This window comes from Cannabis sativa, chromosome 3, assembly GCF_029168945.1.
Source record: "Cannabis sativa cultivar Pink pepper isolate KNU-18-1 chromosome 3, ASM2916894v1, whole genome shotgun sequence".
Classification (NCBI taxonomy): Eukaryota; Viridiplantae; Streptophyta; class Magnoliopsida; order Rosales; family Cannabaceae; genus Cannabis; species Cannabis sativa.
Genome location: NC_083603.1, coordinates 74,079,924 through 74,103,160, shown reverse-complemented (window position 1 = coordinate 74,103,160; position 23,237 = coordinate 74,079,924). Strand labels below are relative to the sequence as shown.

The 23,237-nt window shown below is 35.7% G+C and overlaps 2 protein-coding genes and 1 long non-coding RNA gene across 4 annotated transcripts; 1 reads left to right on the top strand and 2 right to left on the bottom strand.

Moving 5' to 3' along the window:
• The first annotated feature begins 8,246 nt into the window (after positions 1 to 8,246).
• Positions 8,247 to 14,642, top strand: LOC115709748 (putative phospholipid-transporting ATPase 9). Of its 2 annotated transcripts, none has more exons than XM_030637941.2 (12): positions 8,247 to 8,410; positions 9,135 to 9,561; positions 9,758 to 11,109; positions 11,241 to 11,351; positions 11,441 to 11,717; positions 12,028 to 12,116; positions 12,201 to 12,309; positions 12,421 to 12,630; positions 12,735 to 12,860; positions 12,993 to 13,091; positions 13,228 to 13,419; positions 13,583 to 14,642. In XM_030637941.2, exons 2-12 carry the CDS (start codon positions 9,166 to 9,168, stop codon positions 14,210 to 14,212), a joined length of 3,591 nt encoding a protein of 1,196 aa, XP_030493801.2. In that variant the 5' UTR covers positions 8,247 to 8,410; positions 9,135 to 9,165; the 3' UTR covers positions 14,213 to 14,642. The 2 variants fall into 2 exon arrangements, with proteins under 2 accessions (XP_030493801.2, XP_030493800.2); XM_030637940.2 differs by having other exon boundaries at positions 8,933 to 9,561.
• LOC115710778 (uncharacterized) lies at positions 13,483 to 15,820 on the bottom strand. The gene is made up of 2 exons (XR_009686969.1): positions 15,313 to 15,820; positions 13,483 to 15,155 (listed from the first exon to the last, which is right to left on the bottom strand). It is a non-coding gene; the product is annotated as an uncharacterized LOC115710778 (long non-coding RNA).
• A 414-nt stretch (positions 15,821 to 16,234) lies between these two features.
• LOC115709752 (pentatricopeptide repeat-containing protein At2g13420, mitochondrial) lies at positions 16,235 to 18,023 on the bottom strand. The gene has a single exon (XM_030637947.2). The coding sequence runs from the start codon at positions 17,928 to 17,930 to the stop codon at positions 16,290 to 16,292; it is 1,641 nt and encodes a 546-aa protein (XP_030493807.2). The 5' UTR covers positions 17,931 to 18,023; the 3' UTR covers positions 16,235 to 16,289.
• Positions 18,024 to 23,237: the final 5,214 nt, after the last annotated feature.

The following is a 23,237-nucleotide window of genomic DNA, read 5'->3' as shown; positions in this document are numbered from 1 at the left end:
TGCACAATTTTCTCTATTTTAAATATCATGATATTTTTTTATCTTTTTTCCATTTTTTCTCTGATATTTTTCTAATCTTCTTCTATTTTAAATCTGTAAAAATAAAAGATAACAAGCGTAAAAATGCTCCAAACACGATTAAAACTTAATTAAAAATATACTAAACTTAATCTAAAATTAATACTAAAAATAACCTAACAAATTCCCCCAAACTAAGCTTTTACTCGTCCTCGAGTAAAACACTAAATAAATATTAAACAAGTCAATCTCCAAAACATGAGTAATTTTCAAGTAGCTTCAATAACATGATTATGAAAAAAATTCACTTATGCATATAATCCAGAATTTCAGTTCAATTATACCATTGACAGATTTTAATTTTCATTTAGCTCGTGAAACCATAGAATGCAATTAACTAACAATTAAACCACTTTATGCATGCCAATTACAATCATCAATCCACTAACCCAAAATTCCATATGCTTGCAATACTTACTATTCTCCACTAATATAGATTAATGCACAACTAAGAATCAGAAGGTCTTTCTAGGCTTGTAATGTTAAGCTTAGGGTAAAGGTAGTTGAAATGGTCATTTAGACTTGTCTATACCATAAGCTTCTCCAATCATGCCAATCCCAATACCCCTTTTTCTAATTACATGAGAGATATATTTTTTTCTTTTTTTCAACAAGATTGCAACAACTTTCTATTTATTTTTTTTCTAGATTTGACACTGGTTGTCAGATTTTCTTTTTTATCTTTTTTTTTTTCAAGTTGTTGCCAATCAAATTTTTTTTTTATTCTCTCAATTTTCATACTTTTTCCACACACACATACACCAAACTTCCCATCCAAATTCCCCCAAACTAAAGATCTACTTATGGTATAATTAGGGTTAAATATTTTGGATATTTAGGGTTTATCTTTTCTAGGCTCATATGTGTTGAACAAAGAATAGGTTAAGGCTCAAAAAGGGTAACTAGGATAAAATTACAGGGATGGCTTGAAAGGCACAATCGATCCAAAAAAATACCTAAATCACTTTCCTAGTCATGCATAATTTATTATTTCGCCTCAAATAGCAAGCAAGAAAGTTCTAGAATTTATTTCAAACAACTTTCCACATTCCACAATCAGCATACATAAAATAATTCAATTACTAGCAAATTACCTAATATGATTCCATGTTCTTTCAAGTATAAAATTGAAATTAGACAAGAATGTAATATCACCAAGCACACGGATTTTTTGAAAATAAATGAACTTTTCAAATCATGCTATCTACCTACTTTCAAATTGACTCATATTAAGAAAATTGACTCAAAACAATAAAAACTAAAAACTAAAAATTAAAAGTCATAAAACTCGAAAAAAAAAACTCAAAATAAAAATAAAAATTAAGTCACCCCCCCAAACTAAAGTGACACATTGTCCCCAATGTGACATTAAAGAAAAAGGAAAGGAAACTTACCTGAGCGCCACATCAATAAGCGGTTGACGCCCGTAATAAGCGTCATGCAAGACAACTTGAAAATTGTTATTGTACTTGCCTTCAAGCTTGGCAAGCGATGAGTTTGAACCAAAGTCAGCACCAACAACATAAGACTTTGGATGATGTGCTTGGGGAGAAGCCTTTCGTAGCTTGTAGAGGATATAATATGGTGTTGATGAAATATATGGATTCATTGGTGGTTTATTAGTCAATATCATTGATGAAGTCGAATCAATGATGCCATGTTCTTCCTCATCCTCCAATGTCACAGTATCTACACTTTCATCTAACAACCTTTCTTCTTGTTGCTCACTCTCCACTTGGCTATCCATAACCTTGCTTGTGATTTCATGTTCAATGAGTTCCTCTTCACAAGGATCTTGATCTTCAATTGTAGGCTCATTATCTTCCTTGTATTCAACTAATGACCTTTCTTCATTGTAGCAATAACTCTCATAACTTTCATCATTGGAATTATTACATTCTGAATCATGAGCCATTGAATTATCACATAAGGATCTCACCATGTCAGTTAAACGATTAATCTCTCCTGGAAGTGATTGCATAAGTGCTAGTAGTTGTTCCTCTTTTTCAGATTGTTGGGATGAATTTGGGCAATAAGGTGGGTATTGGTGACTCCAACCCTGAAGTGATGGATCCCAATGCCAGTCGTAATCAAAATCTGTCATGTTATTCAAAAGATTTATTACATCATAGCCTCTCATTAACAGAGGTGCTCCAGTTGCCTCTACTCCATAATCAACCCAACTTCTTGTTTCATTATTAAGTCCTTTATAAAAGAGCCATGTAAAACACCCACTTGAGAAAGTGGGATAATATCTCTCTCCATACTCTTTAAATCTCCTCCAAGCAGAATAGAATGGCTCATTGTGTTGATGGGCAAAATCCTCAAGATATAGCATCTGGATTTGTCTTGCAGGTCAAACTCATCAGTAAAACATTAGTAAAATAAAAAAAGTTAAAACTAAATTAGTACTAAAAAGATAAAAATTTGAAAAAAAAAATTAATACTAAAACTAAAAAGAAAAACCAAATTAGAACAAAATTTAATTTTTAATAATATTAACTATCACTCCCCGGCAACGGCGCCAAAAACTTGTTGCGATATTTTTGCACACGCAAGTGTACGTATCGTTTAAAGTAGTAGACTCACTAGGAGTGAGGTCGATCCCACAGGGAGTGTAGTTAAGTACGTTAAAATTAAACTTTTACTTCTATTTGGTTAAATAAAAAATAAAGAAAGAATTAAGAATAATAAACTAGTAAGAAACAATTATACAAGAAAATTGAAAGTTAATAAAAACTAGGGCTTCGATTTTAATTGTTTCTATTGAATATGGCCTAATATGATTATTTTCCTAATATTAATTTCTATGCAATAGCAGGTTTACTAAGGTAATTTATAGTCTTCTCAGATATATAAATCTCAATTACATGCAAACTTTCTACTCTCGTGATAAATTTAACATGCAACAGGCATTAAATACAGAAACCCTATAAGCTATCTAAATCATATAGGTACTCTCGTCCTATATCGAAATTCAGTTCTATTCTACTATAGCATATTTGACACTCACTTCTCAGATCTCGCATCAAAATCATAGACAGTTAATTGGTGATCAAGCAATTAAAAGTAATTAAACACAAATAAAATAGAATACATAGAAATTAGGGGGAAAATTAATCATATTAAAACCATAAACAATGTTAAACAATATCCATCTAACCCTAATTAAAGTGTTTAGCTACACATGTTCATGAGAGCACAATCACACATATTAACTTTAAGAAAAGAGATGAAAATAGAGAAGAGAAGAATGCTGAAAACCCTCTGAAGAATGCCTCCAATATTGCAGTTGATCTCTCCACTTTGCATCTGTATTCTCTCTGTTTTTCTCTCTAAAATTGCTTGATGAAATCAACTCCATTCTTCCCTTTATATAGGCATTGAAGGCCTAAAAATATGGAAAAAAAATGCAATATTTAAATTCCCATTCGGATTTAAATTTTTGGGAAACCTCAAACGAGATTTTTTTTTTCTGCTGCGTTGACTGATAGTATTTTGGTCATAACTCTCTCAATATTGCTCGGAATCGGACGATTCAAGATGTTCCGGAAAGATAAAAGAGAGATCTAGAACTTTTATGTTTTAAAGTTTTCCAAAATCCATTTAGAACACCGTCGAATTCAGACTTGAAGTTTCGGCTTGTACAATTTTCTCTATTTTAAATATCATGATATTTTTTTATCTTTTTCCCATTTTTTCTCTGATATTTTTCTAATCTTCTTCTATTTTAAATCTGTAAAAATAAAAGATAACAAGCGTAAAAATGCTCCAAACACGATTAAAACTTAATTAAAAATATACTAAACTTAATCTAAAATTAATACTAAAAATAACCTAACATGAGTCGACAGACTCAGTAAGAAAAGCATAATAATACTCATACATAATCCCGGTTATGATCAGACGCCCATACCCCTGATCATAACCCTAACTGTCGTGTCCAACACGATACTGAGTCCCGCTACTGCCGTGTCCAACACGGTACTGAGCCACTACTGCCATGTCCAACATGGTACTGAGTTCTGAACGTTCATAGGGACGGTACTATTAACACGTAACAACCTGATCGGTCGAACCGGTCATACTCCGGCTGCTAGTCATACTCCAGCCTGTACCGACGTGTTACTATATCCTCCTGATCGGTAGAACCGGTCATACTCCGGCTGCTGGTCATACTCCAGCCTGTACCGACGGGATACGTCAATAGTACGGAACCACCAACAAAGTGTCAGCCTGATCGGTCAAACCGGTCATACTCCGGCTGCTGGTCATACTCCAGCCTGTACCGACGTGACAGGGTTGGATGGTTCGAAGCCAACATACATAACTAATGTAATCTAATAGGTTTCCTACATGCACGCTAAACATGTAATCTACATATGCATACTGTTATACTAATCTTACCTGGATTCCGAATTCAGGTGTGCCGGTCAACCTGACTAGAACTTCAGCTGAGCGGCGGATTACAGACTCCTAAACCATAAAAATCACAACACTATAAGTGACACGCTAAATCACTTCCCGGGGACTTAAACTAGGAACTAAAAGTTTCCCTATCGATAAAAAGCATGGCAATACCCCCTAAAACATAAAAACGAGGAAAAACACGGGTTCTGAAAATTCCCCAACCGGCAGACCGGTTGCCCAACCGAAATTCCGGTTCTGGGAATTACTGGACCCTCATCCAGAATTCCGGTTGCACAACCGGAATTCCGGTTCCTCGCAGGAATTTTTCAAAAATTCGTAACTCAACCAATTCAAACCCATTTCATACCAAACCTTCCAGACCTGCTCTAAATACCCCAAAGAACATTTTCAAAGCATTAAAATAGCCCAGAAACCACAGATACAAAATTTGCCATTAAAGCTCAAGCTTTGAGTTCTAAACTCAAACTTGAGCAAATCCCTCAAACAAGCATTCAAACTAGCTTGAATCCACATAAACAAGCATATCTAACCCTCTGAAAACAACTAATAACATCCAGCAACTTCACAGCAACAAATTAAACCATTTCTTTCAAAAATTCATAACTTTTTTACATAAAAATCTAACTAACTAGAACAAGAAACTCAAGCATGCAATTCAATCTCATTAAACCTACTGATTTCAACATTTTAATCAAAGAAACAACAACAACAATAACCAGCAGCAACAACACCTCAAGAAGCATGCATTTACTCAACTTTTTCATTAGAAATTCAACAAATTTCAAGAAGAAAACAAGAGAAGCTAACCTAGCTTGAAGAATGCTTAGATTTGGATGAGAATTCACTTGAAAATCAGAGCAAAAATCCAGCCCTTTGCACCCACATGCACAGCCGAGAGAGAGAGAGTTTGAAAATTTGTAATTTTTTCTAAGTGTAATCTTTTGTAAAAATGAATTAATGAATAAAGCCACTTAACATATACTCATTTCAGCCAAAAATTAAATAACATAAACAATTAAATTCAAATAATCAACTCACTAAAAGACAAAAAGTCATTGGGGCAAAAAGACCATTTTGCCCCTCCATACTAAAATCACAAAAAAAATCACTAAAGGGGTATTTTTGGGAAATTCTAAATTCCCGGCCATTCCCGACATTCCCAATGTCTAAAACCAGTCCCAAACTAATAACATGCTAAGTTTTGATTTCTATTGAGCCAAACGCCGAATTCCAAAATACCGGGCACCGGAAATGCAAAATATGAAAACTACTGAATGACATAACCATGCATTTTTGAATTCCATAAATAACAGTATAATAAATTATTTAAATAGCTATAAACAATTTTCATAAATAATCATGATTAACTGCTAATTTCCAAATTAAACTAAGCGGGCTTTACACTTTTCCTCTTCATAAATTTCGAACCTTAGTGATAGAGTAAGTGCCCACACACAGCAAGTGGTAACTCAATCATAGATTGGAAGACTGTGAAGGATCATACACAAAGAGAAGGGCATTCGGGCTCAGATCTTGATTATACTCTGCGACAGAAAGGATACAAGGGTTAGAGATCTGAGTGGAAGGAGACATTAATTCCGCTGCATCAATGTAAGGTTTTCTTAACTTTATATGTGTTTATTTTATCGTTTTAGAAAGTTCATATTTAGAGTGTTAAACAACATACTTGTGAGTAGATCTAAGATCTTGGTAAAATAATATCCAACACTATTATGAAATATTAAAAATCAAAACAGTGTTTTCACGTACGTAACTCTATCTACATGTCTATTAGTGATTTAATATGAACAAATTCACTATTAGAAATCGAGAAAATAATAAAAATGCACTGGGATAAACATTTAATTATAGTATTGATGTATTTTTTTTAGATTATACTTGAGTTGGATTGTTTGGGAACTCCAGTTCAACTTTTTGAGATTTGCATTTTATGGATCTGAAAAATTGAAGTCAGGACATTAATTTTATGCGAATTAAACTGAACTTCTGGTTGAATTTTAGTTTTCTAGTACTTTTTCTGCACCTTTTTCATGAATTTGAAACAGCCCCTGTTCTGATTGATTCTGGTCTTTTTCTCTGGTGAAGTCGCCAAAATTAATGGTGGTTCTCTTTCTGGTTGGGTTTTATTTCAGTTGTGTTGGGTTGTTGGGTTGGTCGATCGAAGGCTGCGTGCGTGAGGTTGTTTGTTTTGTTCCGCGCGACTTAAGTAGTAGAAAAAATAGTATTTTGGTAATATTTATTTTATGGGTTGTATTAATGTTCATAGGGCTGGGCTTAAGTATTTTTGTAATTTAATTATTTTTTTTTATATATATGAAAAAAATTCTTATTAAAAGATAGAATAATAATGTAGAAGAAAGAGATGAGTATTGATGTTGATGTAATGTGAAATTTTATATAAAATTGAGAAAATAAAATTTTAATAATGCATTTAGAAGGACAAAGAGAGAACGATGTTGAGAGATTAATGTTAGATTTTGGTTAAGCTTCTGTTTTTGTTTTAGAGATTAAAATATATAAGAAAAGTAAAAGTTTTGATTTTCCTTTTCTTTTTTGGATAACCTTAAATAAATATATTTTTTTTAAAAGAGAAAAATCTTTTATATGTAAATAATTAGAAATTATGCAAAATATTTTATTTTTAAAAATAATTTCTTAGGTCTTTTTGGAAACTTAACTTCATGCGAAAAAGTCTTCGGAAAGTAAATTAAAAAAAAAAAAAAAATCTTTTTTATCTAAATATTTTTAATTTTTTTAATCTTAAAAAACTGAAAAATAACTTTAAAGGACATACGTATACATATACGTCTACAAACATATAAAATAACACGAGTGTAAAGAGAAGAAATGGTGTGAGTCATAAATGTCCACACAATTATATCCACACAAAAAGATTGAAGTAGGTTAAGGTTTTGGCAAATAAAACTGGTACACCTTTTCATAATATAATGTAATGAAATAATAATAATATTATTATTATTACAAATAAAAAAGAATAAAAACATGTGATATGCTCTCATTTGACCCTTCCATTACGCAGCTTAAGCCTTCAGCAGCCTCTCTCATCATTCATCCTTTTGCTTCTTTTGTTATAAAACCATTTATTTATTAAATAATAAAGTTATCGAACTCCATAAAAATATATAAATTACATAAATAGCGCTTTGCACCATAAATTCATACTATATTATATAAAATTCTATATTGTCAGTCACCTCCCTTCACCATGCAACATGCATAATAAATATAGTTTTAACCAATGTATATACAAACTTATATTTTTTTTTTGTAAGGATAAACTATATTTATATTGATTTCACATGAAGGATTTTTTTTTATTATTATTATTATTATTATTTCTATGTTTATTTTCTTCATTTGGCTCTAGATTCAGATTTGGTTTCAAATTGAAGGGTAGACTTTTCGTTTTAAAAAAAGCGTAATAGTAATACAATTGAAGAGTAGAATGAATGAAAATAATGGGAAATTATAATCATGTGAGTTGTTTATCGCTAAAGCCGTGTTTTATAATTTATAGGTTTGGTATAATTTGGATTTTTTTTTCTCTTCTATTTTCGAGAGGATTTTTTTTCTCTTCTTATTATAGCAGTTTTCTTTGACCTTCTAGAATACTTGGTCATCACTCTACTCTATAGTCCATACTTCCATATTTCTTTATACGCATAAATACATATATTGTATATATTAATATACAAAATTTAAATATTATTAGCAGTTGACAATGGCGTTAATCAAACAAGTATCTCTGGCATCAGTTGACGTATAATTCAGAACGCCTTCAAGAAAAAAAAAAAAGAAAGGAAAAGAAAGAAAGAAGCTGTTGAGATTTTCCATTTTGTCGGAATTACCTTACTAATAGGTTAGTTTTATCTTTTTTTTCCATTTCTTTTGAGGTGTTTTAATTTTTTCTTTCCTTGATAAATTTAACTGTCCATGAAGTTGAACTATATGCACTCCATGCTAAGATGGGCATATGGCCCAAATAAATATTATTCACGTTCTTACTTTGTAATCATAGCTTAGTTACAAGTCAAAGTTGATTATACAAGAGGAAAAGAGAGAGAAAGAGAGTAAGGAAAGACTGTTCACCACGTTTCTGCTTTCTTTCTTCTAAGAACACCACTTGTGTACTTCCTGTTTTTCCAATCCACCCTTTACATTTAAAAAGCAGATGTTTTTATTTTGGGTTTGAAAGGATATAGAACTAGTCATAGTCTTTGGTATTGAAGGCCTCTATTCTTTATTCTTTATTTTGCTTCTTATTAGTTTTCAAGATTTGTTTATTTCTTTTGGTTAGTTCATACTCTTGGGTCTTTGGGATTAATTTTATAATTTTTTTTAATTAAGAAATAACAGTTGTTATCTCATTGTATGTACACAGTCCTTTACAGAACTAGCTCTCGTACTGTGTTTATAAGGGAGATTGAGTTTTTGGGTCTGAAAGTTTTCTGGGATTTGTGTTGACCAACTGTTTGTTCAAAACACTGGTTTCACAACGTTGCAAAGTTTGAAGCTTTTCTTCATAGCTTGATTTGGGGAAGCTCATTTCCTTTTTCTGGTGGCAAATTCTTTCCATATTCCAGGAATTTTTATGTGTTTGGGTTGTTAACGAAAATGGGTGGAGGTAGAAGAAAAAAGCAACAGTTTAGCAGAATCCATGCCTTTCATTGTGGAAAGGCTTCGTTTAAAGCAGAGGAGCACTCACTGATTGGAGGACCTGGGTTCTCAAGGGTAGTCCATTGTAATGACCCTGAAGGCTTTGAAGCCAGTCTTCTCAATTATGGAGGCAACTACGTAAGAACAACAAAATACACATTGGCAACTTTCTTACCCAGATCATTGTTCGAACAATTCAGGAGGGTGGCCAATATATATTTCCTCATTTGTGCAATATTGTCGTTTACACAACTTTCTCCTTACTCACCTGTGAGTAATGTCGTTCCTCTTGTCGTTGTGATGGGAGTTACTATGGGGAAAGAGATTCTTGAAGATTGGAGGCGAAAACAGCAGGTACCTAACTACTGTTCTGTTTCTAGTTGTTGCTCAACTAATATTACTTAACAGTGAGAATACAAAATTAATTACTTTATAGAAATTTTTGCCGAGATTTGGTTGCATCTTAAGATTTAATAATAATTCCTTCTGTCTTTCTATCATTCTAATGCTGGCTTTTTAATCTTGTTTCTTGGAAAAAAAATGTTATCAGGATATCGAGGTGAACAACCGAAAAGTGAAGGTGCATTATGGTGATGGGAATTTCAAAGATACCAAGTGGAAGAATTTAAAAGTTGGAGATGTAGTAAAGGTGGAAAAAGATAACTTTTTCCCTGCTGATCTCATGTTACTCTCATCAAACTTTGAGGAAGCAATTTGTTACGTTGAGACAACCAACCTTGATGGGGAGACTAACTTGAAGCTAAAACAAGCAATGGACGCAACTGCGAATTTCCATGACGACTCTAGCTTCCAAAACTTTAAGGCAGTTGTCAGATGTGAAGACCCTAATGCCAATTTGTATTCTTTTGTTGGTAATTTGGATATTGAAGGACAGCAGCTCCCTCTTTCTCCTCAGCAGCTTCTGCTCAGGGACTCAAAGCTAAAGAACACAGAATTTATTTATGGGGTAGTAATCTTTACTGGTCAGGACACAAAGGTTATGCAAAATTCCACACCACCACCTTCTAAGAGAAGCAAAATTGAAAAAAGGATGGATAAGGTTGTGTATTTCTTGTTTCTTGTCTTGGTGGTGATGTCATTCATTGGGGCGATTTTCTTTGGCGTTGCAACTGAGGAGGACCTTGATAATGGAAGAATGAAAAGATGGTACCTAAGACCAGATGACACCACAGTATACTATGATCCAAATAGGGCACCAGTTGCAGCAATTTTGAACTTCTTGACAGCCCTCATGCTGTACAGTTATTTGATTCCCATTTCCTTATACGTGTCGATTGAAATAGTCAAAGTTCTTCAGAGCATATTCATTAACCAGGATCTCCATATGTACTATGAGGAAACAGACCAGCCAGCAAGAGCCCGGACCTCGAATTTGAATGAAGAACTTGGCCAGGTTGACACTATCCTTTCTGATAAGACAGGAACATTAACTTGCAATTCAATGGAATTCATCAAGTGTTCCATTGCCGGGATTGGTTATGGGCGTGGAATCACTGAAGTTGAAAGAGCCATGGCTAAGAGAATGGGATCACCATTGATTTCAAATGAGATTGAAGAAGAAGGCCACATTGAAGATCTCACAAAATCAAAGCCAACCATTAAAGGCTTTAATTTCGTGGATGAAAGAATCATGAATGGTAAATGGGTTAATGAACCTCGTGCAGATGTAATCCAGCAGTTTTTACGGTCTTTGGCTATATGCCATACAGCATTACCTGAAGTTGATGAAGTCACAGGAACAACCTCATATGAAGCTGAATCGCCTGACGAGGCAGCATTTGTGATTGCAGCAAGAGAACTTGGATTTAAATTTTATGAAAGATCCCATACAGGCATTTCAGTGCAAGAGCTAGATCCCTTCTCTGGCAGGAAAGTTAAAAGGTGAGGTTCTTGCAACATAACATATTCAATGCTCAAAAAACTGAGATACTAAGTATCTTCTGGTATATGCAATCTAAATTACATGATGTGATTTTTTTAAGTTAAATCTTATTTTTGTTCTACTTTTTCAGAGATTATAAGCTTTTGAACATCCTGGAGTTTAGTAGCTCAAGAAAGCGGATGTCGGTGGTTGTAAGAACTGAAGAGGGAAAGATACTTTTGCTTTGTAAAGGTGCTGACAGGTTTGTAAGCTCAATCCCTACTATTGTATAGCAATCTAAGAGTTTACGGATTAAGTAATGGAGATTTTAACATTGTTTTGTACAAGCAGTGTCATGTTTGAAAGACTTGCAAAGGATGGTAGACAGTTTGAGGAGAAGACTAGAAGGCATATCGATGAGTATGCTGATGCAGGACTGAGGACATTGGTTCTTGCCTTCCGTGAAGTTTCTGAAGAAGAATACAATGAATTCAGCAAGGCATTCAATGAGGCTAAGACCATAGTGAGTGCGGATCGGGAAGATTTGGTAGAGGAGGTGGCTGGAAAATTTGAGACAGAATTAATTCTTCTGGGTGCTACTGCTGTTGAAGACAAATTACAAAATGGGGTATGTCTGAAGAAATTAATTCTTACCCTTTTTTCTTATTCTGCTTAATAATTTTTTGTGAAAATTAATTCCTAACTTTCATGCTCAGAAAGCTTTTACTGAATGTTTGATATTTCCTGAACGTTTAGTCCTATAAATACCAGATATTTTCGAGCTTGAGCAACTTTTTTTTTTTTTTTTTTTTTTAATTTTTTATTTTAAATCTTGATTTAATTTAAAGTAGTGAAATACATTACTAATATTTTTGGAGTTTGGTAATTGGGTTTGGACTAAAATTAAATATCCCCTTTTTTGCTTTCGTGATTAATAGGTGCCAGAATGCATAGACAAACTTGCTCAGGCTGGAATTAAAATATGGGTATTGACTGGAGATAAGATGGAGACGGCAATCAATATTGGGTAAGATTAGTGCAAGATAGTGAAAAAGCATATATACTTTTGGTAGACATGAATTTCTCACCATATTGTTTTTTTTTCTTCCAGGTTTGCCTGTAGTTTGCTTAGACAAGAGATGAAGCAAATAATAATTAGCTCTGAGACTCCTGAAGCGAAAGCATTAGAGAAAGGAGAGGACAAGTCTGCTGCATCCTCGGTAAGCTCTTTTTTCCCTTTCTTTCTCTACCGTAACTTTTGGCTCGTTATCTTTGGCTGTATTTTTCATACAATGAATGTGGTAACTTAATAGAATGTTTCTGTTCTTTAGGCACTTAAAGCAAGTGTCATCCAACAGATAAGTGCAGCAAAGCAGTTGCTTACTGTAACATCTGAAAACTCAGAGGCATTGGCTTTAATTATTGATGGAAAGTCACTTACTTATGCTTTAGAGGATGATGTTAAGAACCTTTTTCTGGAGCTTGCCATTGGCTGTGCTTCAGTTATATGCTGTCGTTCATCTCCCAAGCAGAAAGCACTCGTAAGTTTTACTAATCATTTCTTTTGTGTGCTAGAAGATTTTCTTGTCATTTTCACATTTATATCTGGAGTTGGCTGAACGATGAGTTTCATAAAATCATGCAGGTTACAAGACTCGTTAAAATTAAGACTGGTAGTACAACTCTTGCAATTGGTGATGGGGCAAATGATGTTGGAATGCTTCAAGAAGCAGATATTGGAGTTGGTATTAGTGGCGTTGAAGGAATGCAGGTAAATGATAAGAAAACTGCACTGATTTTTTATTTTGTTTTTAACTTTTATACTTGATTACTCTTATCTATTACTCTGGAAATATTTAACACAGAGAATTCTAATTTCATCATCTCCTTCCCAATATTTCAGGCAGTCATGTCAAGTGACATTGCAATTGCACAGTTTCGTTTCTTGGAACGCTTGCTACTCGTACATGGTCATTGGTGTTACCGACGGATATCATCAATGGTAATTGCATCTTCTTTTTTAAAGTCTTTTCCATAAATAGAAGAATTTTGGTATGGCTGTGGGGATTGTCAACCTTTTAAGTCCCAACTTAAAATTTAAAGTATAAACTCATTCCTTTTTGTTGTTGTGATTACAGATATGCTACTTCTTCTACAAGAACATAGCTTTTGGCTTTACTATCTTCTTCTATGGGATATATACCTCATTCTCAGGACAAGCTCTTTACAACGATTGGTATCTGTCGCTATACAATGTCTTCTTCACTTCTCTTCCTGTAGTTGCCTTGGGAGTGTTTGATCAAGATGTCTCATCTAGATTATGTATCAAGGTATTCTGATCCTAATGCCTCTCACTTTTCATGTCTTACATTAAACATAGTTTTCTTCACATAGAAAGAAAAAAGAAACTAAAAATACACATAAACTTAAAAGAAGAATTATATTTCAATTTATTTAACATCTAATCTAATGCTCTTTATTTTCATTTCACAGTTCCCATTACTATATCAAGAAGGTGTACAAAACATCCTCTTTAGCTGGCTCCGGATACTAGGATGGGCTTTTAACGGGTTACTAAGTGCCGTCTTGATCTTCTTCTTCTGCAACCAAGCTATGGAGAGTCAAGCATTCCGCAACGGTGGAGAAGTAGCTAGCTTGGATATCCTTGGAACCACCATGTACACTTGTGTAGTGTGTGTTGTCAACTGTCAAATGGCACTGTCCGTCAACTATTTCACATACATACAACATCTCTTCATATGGGGTGGCATTGCATTTTGGTACATTTTCCAATTGGCATATGGAGCCTTGACCCCATCCCTCTCAACCACTGCCTATCAAGTCTTCATTGAAGCATGTGCACCATCTCCATCTTACTGGCTTATAACCCTCTTTGTGTTAATTGCATCCCTTGCTCCTTACTTCACTTATGCATCCATCCAAATAAGATTCTTCCCCACATACCATCAGATGATTCAGTGGATGAGAAAAGATGGGCAATTGGATGATCCTGAGTTCTGTCATATTGTGAGGCAAAGATCAATTAGGCCCACCACAGTAGGATACACAGCCAGGATTGAAGCACAGTCCAAACGCTTTGAATTCAAGCCTGAAGTCCTTTGATGCACATAAAAAAATTTATTTCTTGCTTCATCATCAAAAGTTCTCACCCAAGGTATTGCTGTACATTTGTTCAAAAGAGAGTTTCTCTTTTTTCTCTTTGTACATATCTAATGCATATTGCAGACGTTTTCTCTCTTTCTTCTGCTGCTTGTAAAGAAAGAGTCTACCAACCACGAAGGCTTAAAGAAGATATATACCTTCAGGTTGCCTCTTTCTGCTTAACGCAGACCTAGCTTTGAATTTTTGATACATTAATTTATTTTTTTATAGCCTTTCATGACAGTAGATGTACTGTTTAGTAAATGTACCATACAAGAAGCAAAATTAGTTTATTCTGTAATGTGTAAAATAGAAAATAAGAGCATTTTGTTTCCTTGATGTATATTAACGAATTTAGTTCATTATTAATGATCTTTAATATGTTTGATAATTATAGTTATTTTTATTGCAAACTACACATTTATCATTTATAATAATGATAGGAACCTAATACTATTATTGTTTCGTTTACTTAACAGATGTAATTTATTGACATTCATCAACTCAACTGTAAAAAGGGTTTAAAGGGACAAAAAAAAAAGGAGGATTATAACCAACCTTAAAATATAATAGTTTGAAGTAGGAAATTCAGTAGAGGAATTTCCAAAACTTTCAAAGAGGCAAGGAACTAACAGAATAGAGGGAAACTTATTTATGAAATTGTTTTTATTTTAACTTGTCTTCTACAATAGTAATTCAAGTTCAGATTATTTCTCAAGTTCCTTGTAAATTGCCTCCAAACAAGTATAAATACCACGATTCGAGAGTAGCTTCTGATGAGTATCACTTTCAACTGTTTGTCCCTCAGAAACAACAGCCATGGTGTCTGCTGTTTTGACATTGGACAATGAGCTATGACAAAGACAAAGACGGTGCTTTCCTTCATTAGAGAATCCATGGTATCCTTTAGTATTAACACAAAATTTGAGGCAATGTTTGCAAACCAATTAAAATACAAGTTTTAGTTGTGTATTAGTCTTATTTCATGTCGAGAAAAAGAAAATAGATTTTTGAGAAAAAGACAAATTGAGAAAATTAGAAAGGTGGTATGTCAAACTTACCTGAACTAGATATTCACTTTGAGCATCAAGAGCACTACCAGCATCATCCAAAAAGAAGGCTTCTTGAGTTTACCAGGAGTGCTCTTGCAATAGCTATTCTTTGTCCAGAAATGTTGAGATAAAATCATGTGCATTCGCCATTTTCTGCAATGTTTATATATCAGTACTACTATTAGTTAGAGGAAATATATAGATATGTGTGTGTTCATATCTCACAGCTGCATTTTCTACATCAGTACAGCTTGCTTTGCGAACAGTTGACAAGAACTTGGCTCCTGACTCCAAATTTTGCTAAATAAATCAGAAGTAAATCTCCAACTTTTTCCTATTAAAATTGACTCAATTCATCAATCACAACTCTGCAACTTCACATGCTATATCAAACTTCAGAACATGAAGCACTAGTGTCACAAAGGGAAACTAAGAACAAAACTGCTTGAAATAACTAAAAAGAATTCTTTTCAGCAAAAAAAAAAAAAAACACTAAAAAGAATTCTTGATACACAAGCTCTACTTTTCCGTTTTTGTAAATAATAATAATGGTCAAGCTATTTACTCGCCTCGCACCTAATAATAATAATAAAAAAAATGTTTTCCTTTTTCGAAATGATATTAGTTTAGAAATGTTTTAGGGTCGAAGATAAAGAATAGTTGGGTGAAATTAGTGAGAAAAATTCCTAATTGTATTAAGGCATTAAGCAGAACTGGCACACTTACTTTTCTATTTAGCATAGAAAGTCCCACAGTTTTCTGCCAAGCTTCTTTGTCAACTCAAGACTCAAGTAGTGTTTAACTTCATATAATACCTTGTGGGTGTTTTTTTAAATTTTTTTTACCTTGTGAGTTAAAAGTAATCAATCGCATGAAAATTAGCAACGCCACTGTAGAAAGAACGGATACTAGGAATTGAACGCATAAATTATGATCCGGTACTCAAAATGTGTTTGTTTATAATTGCTTATTAGTGTGGGCACATATTATCTCTTATAAGGCTTAAGGTGATAAGTTTGAAACTCAGAACCAAACGTAATAGACTCTTGGTCAAGTCTCTTCTTCAATCTCCTCCAAGTTCTCAACATATCAGACTGTATTAATCCCTTGTACAAAGTTTCAAAAGTGACTTTCTGAGGCAGAAAACCCTTCTCTATCATCTCCACAAAATACTGGCAAGCCTCCCTCCACTTTTGCTTCTCGCATAATCCATGAATCAATGTCGTGTACGAATCCAAATCTGGCCCACATCCACTCTTCTTCATATCATTCCAAATCTCTCTAACACTCTCCAAACTATTCAGCTCCAAGAACATAGCAACCAAAATGTTGTATGTATGCAGACTAGGCATGCACAAACTCTCCTCCTTCATCTTCCTATACAATTTCATAGCACTTTCCACATCTTTTCTTCCTCTAAACTCTTTGAAGAAACAATTATAAGTCACCGCCGATGGACTAATTCCGCCTCTGATCATCTCATCAAGCAACTCCTCTGCTTCTTTGAGCCTCCCACAAGAACACAGGCACTTAACCACCGAAGTATAAGTCGCCACATTTGGAGAGATACCTTTCTCTCTCATTTCCTCCAATTTATCAAGCGAGAGCTGCGGCTTATGAGCCCGGCTATAGACATGAAGAACAATAGAAAAACTTGTCACGTCGGGCTCAATCCCTCTCCTTTTCATTTCATCGAACACCTTCTCTGCATTCCTTATCGTCCTCTCAAACCTCTCCTCTGGATGCAAACTCGCATGCCTACAAATCCCATTCAACAACACATTGTACGTCACTACATTGGGCTCAATCCCTCTCTCCACCATGTCCTTCATGAACCTCTCGGCCATGTCAATTCGACCAATCTTGCACCACCCATAAATCAAAACAGTGAACATCTTCACATCGGGACACAAGCCGTTTCTCCTTTTGTTAAAAACCTCAGCTGCCACCCTCACGTATCCGTACTTGCAAAGGGTATCGAGCAAGAAGTGGAAATCCTCCGACGTCGTTCTTGTCCCGACGAAGGTCTCGATGTCGTCGAAGGCCCTGATCGCTTGGCGTGTCAGGCCGGAGGATATCAACCGTCGGATGAGGATGAGGAAGGTAGTAGAAGTAGGAGTGAGATTGTAGTTCGCCATCTCAACAATGAGCTGCCAAGCAACGTCGTATTGGCGAACTTTAGCGACGATGTCTATAAGGAGATTGTACGAGGCGGTGGTGAGAGGAGAAGGGTTTGGGATTTGCTTGGCGTAGTGGAAAAAGGCGATGGCAACTTTGGAAGTGTGCTTGAGACGGAGGAGGGTTTGGTTGAGAAGGTGCGGAGAAAGAGAAATTCCATGTAGCTGGAGAGAAGATTCCATGGCGTGATAGGGGTTGTGATGGTAGAGAAGGAGCTTAGCTACTGAATCGGCGTCGTTTGACGGCTCCAGCGTCGGGAGTTGATGATCGACTGAGACCACGGCATCGTCTAAATCAGAAGAAGAACAAGAAGAAGATGAAGAGAAATAATAGAAAGGAGTAGCAGTGAGTGAGCGACCAAGGGGGGCCATCTCTCTAGCCAGCGGCCATTGCTGGAGCTTCAGAAGAGTACAACCTAATCGTTTGTCGGGAAACCAGAGCCTCCTCATTTTCTTTCCTCTGTAACTTCACAAACAAATAGTTGAGAAATTATAGTAAACTGCTCAAAATAAATAAATAAATTAAAAGATAAATATCATTTTTGACAATGTATTTTGTAAAAAATATCAATTGAACCTTTTATTTTATTAAATGATAAATTAATCTTATATTTTTCAAAATGGTAAAAATAAGACTCTGAGTTCAATTTTTAAAAATTTTATTTTTTTAATATAACGAACTTTAAGACAATTTCTAACATGAACAGATAGAGAAAATGTAATTAGTTTTGTCATAATATCTCTAGATTATATTATTATTAAATTTTATTTTGACAAAAAATCAGTTTAGGATTCTATTTGTACAATTTTAAAAAATACAGGATTCATTTTGTTATTTAACAAAATAGAGAATCCAATTAATTAATTTTGTAAAATGTCCGAAATAGTATTTACCCTAAAATAAAAATACAATAATGTCCTTTTTTTTTTTTTGCTGAAAAACAAAACTTCATTAAACCGAAACTAAGAGTTTAGTGAGCACATGGGGACTCACTTCCCAAAACCAAAGCAAACCATTACAATCATGCGACAAACCCCATCTTGCAAGAGAATGGGCTGCCATATTATTTTTCCGAGAAGTCCAACACACCCCCACATTGCCATTGTCGACCAAAGTGAGAATCCGATTGAAAGCAAAGTGCATCAGCCAATGCGGAGAACTTCGCTCAGAGAAAGCCTTCACCACAGTTTGATTGTCGGAGTAAAACGTTCCCACATCAACCCCCAGCTGAGCCGCCATATTAAAACCAAACCGCAAGGCTTCAAGTTCCCCATGCAGAGGAGATTTAACCACAGTTTTTGCAGCTGCTATTGCAAAGATAGTGCCTGAAATGTCAAAAATAGCAGCTGCCACCGCACCCCCATCAGAAGCCGAAGCATAATCAACAAAACACTTCATCCTAGCAGGTCTCGGAAGCCCCCAACGAGTCACACAAATCCCCCCTTACTGCGGATCTTCGATTCCACCCTGCAATCTTAACTGCTTAAACTCCCTGAACCCCTTCTCTATTGATTTTTTTATTTCATCCAACACCAGAATCCCTTTGTTATGGAAAATATTATTCCTAACTTGCCACAATTTATGGTACAGCAAAGCACCATAAAGAAGGAAATCTTCACACCCACTGCTATCAATGGTAAGAGAAGAGGGGTCCACAAGCCAAGCTAACACATCCCTTCCATTTGTAAGATTACATCTCTCCACTCTAACCCCCCACTGTGATGAAAACCACACTGCTCTAGTTATATTACAGCCCGAAACAAAATGAGAGACCACATCCATCTCTTCAAGACCGCAAAGCATACATGGTCCAACATTTGAGCCAAAAATGGAAGCAACTTTGCATCCAAAAGGGAGAGCATTCTGGCCAAGTCTCCACAAAAAAATCTTCAACCGTTCATGAATGTAACTCTTCCAAAGCCTCTTAAAAACCACATCAATACAATCAAACCGATTTTGGTTCAACCGCCAATAAGCACTTTTAAGAGAGAAGCAACCCGAAGGATCGTCTTTCCAATACAACCGAGTCTCGACATTAGGAAAAGGAAGGGTGATCTTAAGAATTGCAGCAGCCGCATCCGGACGGAACCAAGAACTCACCAAATTCACATTCCAGCTCCTGCCATCTTCCATAATCAGATCTCCCACACACATCCCTTCCTCAACCATAGGATTTAAATCACCCAAGGACATTATCTCCCCATCAGCCCCCATCCATTGTTGGCTACCGATCTTGACATTAGCATCGATACCCAAAAGCCAAACACTATTATCGACAATGAACCTCCTAGTCGCCCAAATACTTTTAGCAACCGGAGACGCATTAGCTAGTAATATAGAGTCCCCAAAATTTGATCCATAGCAATACTTGTCCATCAAAATTGATTTCCATAAACACACCGTATCGGAGGCCATAGCCCAACCCAACTTAGCCAATAGGCAGAAATTAATATCTTCAGCTTTTCTCAACCCCAAACCACCACATTGCTTAGGCTTACAAAGAACATCCCAAGCTTTTAAAGAGAGAAACCGACTTTGGTTAACTTGCCCCGTCCACCAAAATTTTCGAATTATACCATCAATTCGATTGGTAGTTTTTTTCGGAAGTTTATACACTGACATTGAATAAATAGGAATCGCAGCCAAGACGCTCTTGATCAGAGTTAAACGACCAGCTTGAGAAAGAAGCCTCGCTCTCCAACCCTCTAATCTAGCATTAACTTTCTCAATGATGAAATCAAAATCTTTGCTTCTACTTCCCTTGAACAAGATCGGATTCCCTAAGAACTTTTCAGCCCCTTCCATCTCATCAAAACCCAGCTGACCTCGAATCGAAAGCCGGCGGTCTTCCGAGCAATTTTTTGAGAAAAACACTTTAGATTTACTGTGATTTAATTGCTGTCCAGACCAGCAGCAGTATTGCTTCAAAGCATCCAGAACCGCGCTGATATTTACACCATCCGCCTTAGCAAAAACCAGTAAATCGTCCGCATACATCAAATGTGTTATGGGGAGGCCCTCCCTCCCTACCGAGAACCCAGTTAGGAGCCCTTCTTCCTCCTTTGCTAACAATAGTTTGGAGAGGACTTCCGCACCAAGAATGAACAAAAGAGGGGATAGGGGGTCGCCTTGTCTCAAGCCTCTCTTCGGGAAGAATTTTTTGGTTATCCCTCCATTAAGAAGTACCTGAAAACTGACAGAGGTAACGCAATACATAATCATCTCACAAAAATGCCCGTTAAAACCGAAAGCTTTCAAAACCTTTAAGAGGAAACACCACTCAAGCATATCATAGGCTTTAGACATATCACATTTGATTCCAACAAAGGCATTCCGATCCGTCCGCCGCTTCATCTCATGGAAGATTTCATTTGCAATAATAGAGTTCTCCACAATATTACGCCCTTTGACAAAAGCCGCTTGAAAGGGAGAGATCAAATTTACTAGCACCGTAGACAACTTATTAGCCAAAATCTTTGAAACAATCTTGTAAATAGAGTTACAAAGACTAATAGGGCGAAAATCATCAAAGCAATTAGCATTAGACTTTTTAGGGATAAGGACAATAAAGCTTCTATTAACGAGCTTACAGAATCTCCTTGATGCAAAGAATTCCTTTACAAAGTTCACCACTTGGCCCCCAACAATGTCCCAAAAGTCTTTGAAGAATTTAATAGGAAAGCCATCAGGTCCCGGAGACTTGAGGGGGGGCATGGACCACACAACTTTCCTAATTTCCTCCTCCGTAGGACAAGCACACAATCTCGCATTTTCAGAGTCCGAAATGCTTGTAGGAATCAGATTCCCAAAATCTACATCCAAACTCGGGTTTGAGGAAGTAAAGATACTTTGAAAATTGGCACGAAAATACTCCGCAATGTTATCTCTACCATCCACCCAAGTCCCATCATCCAAGGAGATATTCCAAATGAAATTTCTTTTTCGCCGAACTTCAACAGAGGTATGAAAGAATTTGGAATTTCTATCCCCCTCCTTAAGCCAAGCTTCTCTAGATTTTTGTTTCCAAATGGATTCGAGACTAAGTTCCGCATCCTCTAATTCCAGCATTATCGTTCCCTCGAGCTCCAAATTTTCGTTTGAAGGAGGTCTCGATTGGACTTCAATAAGAAGTTTTTCCAAAGCTTGGATTTTTGTTTGACAATGCCCAAAAACTTGCACATTCCATTCCCTCAGAGCTTTGGCCAATAATGTCCTTATTTATTTATTTTCAAATGAGAACAATTCCATGAGAACAACTCAAATAAACCAAAGAATCAAACAATACACGTGCTTTTAGAAGGGATGAGACCCTAAATTCCATTGTGACCAAAAAAAAACTAACATCGTACTATCAAATATAGATGATAAATCATCCACATAAAGAAGTGGACTAACTAAACTCTTAACAATAAGACTTTTATTGAAAACATAAAAATGACCCAAAAAAAAACAACAAATAAATAATAATAATAAAATATGTGAAAAATTAATTTATGAGACAAAAATAAATGTGTGGGTTGAATACGATAAAATTATATACAAATGGTCTAAAGGACCCTACAACTGCTTTGTCTCTGAGACTCTACCTTGAAGATGGGAATTGGAATCTTAATTTTTCTCGAATTAATGGCTGGAGCAGATAGCTCCAATTATGTGGAAGATTTGGTTAATTTGACTAATAGACTTGCGGTGGAGCAAGAAGAGGATTGGGAGTTAATGAAGAAGCATCGACGGATTTTGGTAAAAGATCATTAATGGGTAGGATTGTGGCTAAGAAAGGAATCACTGGAAATTTATTCCAAAGCATGTTCACAAGAATATGGAGGAATGTTTTTAATTGGAAGGTGAAAGTGCTCGAAGGGTCTACAGATGCAAATTTGATAGGGCCTCCGTTTCAATCATCACAAGACGCTAAATGGGTTTTGGATAAACAACCCATGCTATTCAATGGAGGGTTTCTTATTCTTGAATAATGGCCAATGACGGGGAATTGGCAAGACGCAAAGCTTGACCAAGTTTTCTCTTGGGTCAAAATACAAGGATTTCTATTAAATGTCTTCACATTGAACAATGTTAAGAGGATTAGTGCGATGGCGGGAGAAGTGTCGGATATCAAATGGAATAGCACCCAACAGATTTTTTTGAATAATTATGTGCGGGTTCGCATCGGATTTCCATTGCACCGAAGCATCTTTGTGGGGAGATTCATTCCATCAAATGGTAATAAAGTTTGGGTCCAATTCAAATTCGAGAAGCTTCTGTTGCTATGCTTTAAATGTGGCATTTGGGGACATGAACAACTTGATTGTGAGAAAGAGGAAGCCACTGAGACAGACGTGAATGGGACTGTTGTACCCAAATATGGTTCTTCGTTTAAGGATGAAGAGCCAAATAGTCAAGGGCCGAGTGGTAATGATGCTCCAGGGGTGGATGATCAACGACCGACAGTGGTCGAACAACCGGAATCTCCTCCGGTAGTGGTTGCCAAAAGCAACGATACACCGATGATCGTGGAATATGGGGAGGGTAGTTACTAGAATGGCGAAAAAATTTGGGATCGTGGGGAGTATTACTCGGATTGGTGGACATGATGAAAGGAGTGATGTGTCACGAAATGGGCCTACTGTTGGGCCCAATTTGAACTCTTCCAATGTCGTGATGGGCCGATTAAGTGAAGGGGACAAAGTTGTAGAGAATGAGGAAGTGGGGCCGGGTCTTAAAGGGCTTGGGCTTCCAAATATCAATCAGATTGATAT

Coding starts and splice junctions, on each gene's coding strand:
- LOC115709748 (XM_030637941.2), top strand. CDS start 9,166: ATGGGTGGAGGTAGAAGAAAAAAGCAACAGTTTAGCAGAATCCATGCC. Junction 12,631..12,734: donor CTCCCAAGCAGAAAGCACTC/GTAAGTTTTACT, acceptor AAAATCATGCAG/GTTACAAGACTCGTTAAAAT. Junction 13,092..13,227: donor ACCGACGGATATCATCAATG/GTAATTGCATCT, acceptor TTGTGATTACAG/ATATGCTACTTCTTCTACAA.
- LOC115709752 (XM_030637947.2), bottom strand. CDS start 17,930: ATGAGGAGGCTCTGGTTTCCCGACAAACGATTAGGTTGTACTCTTCTG.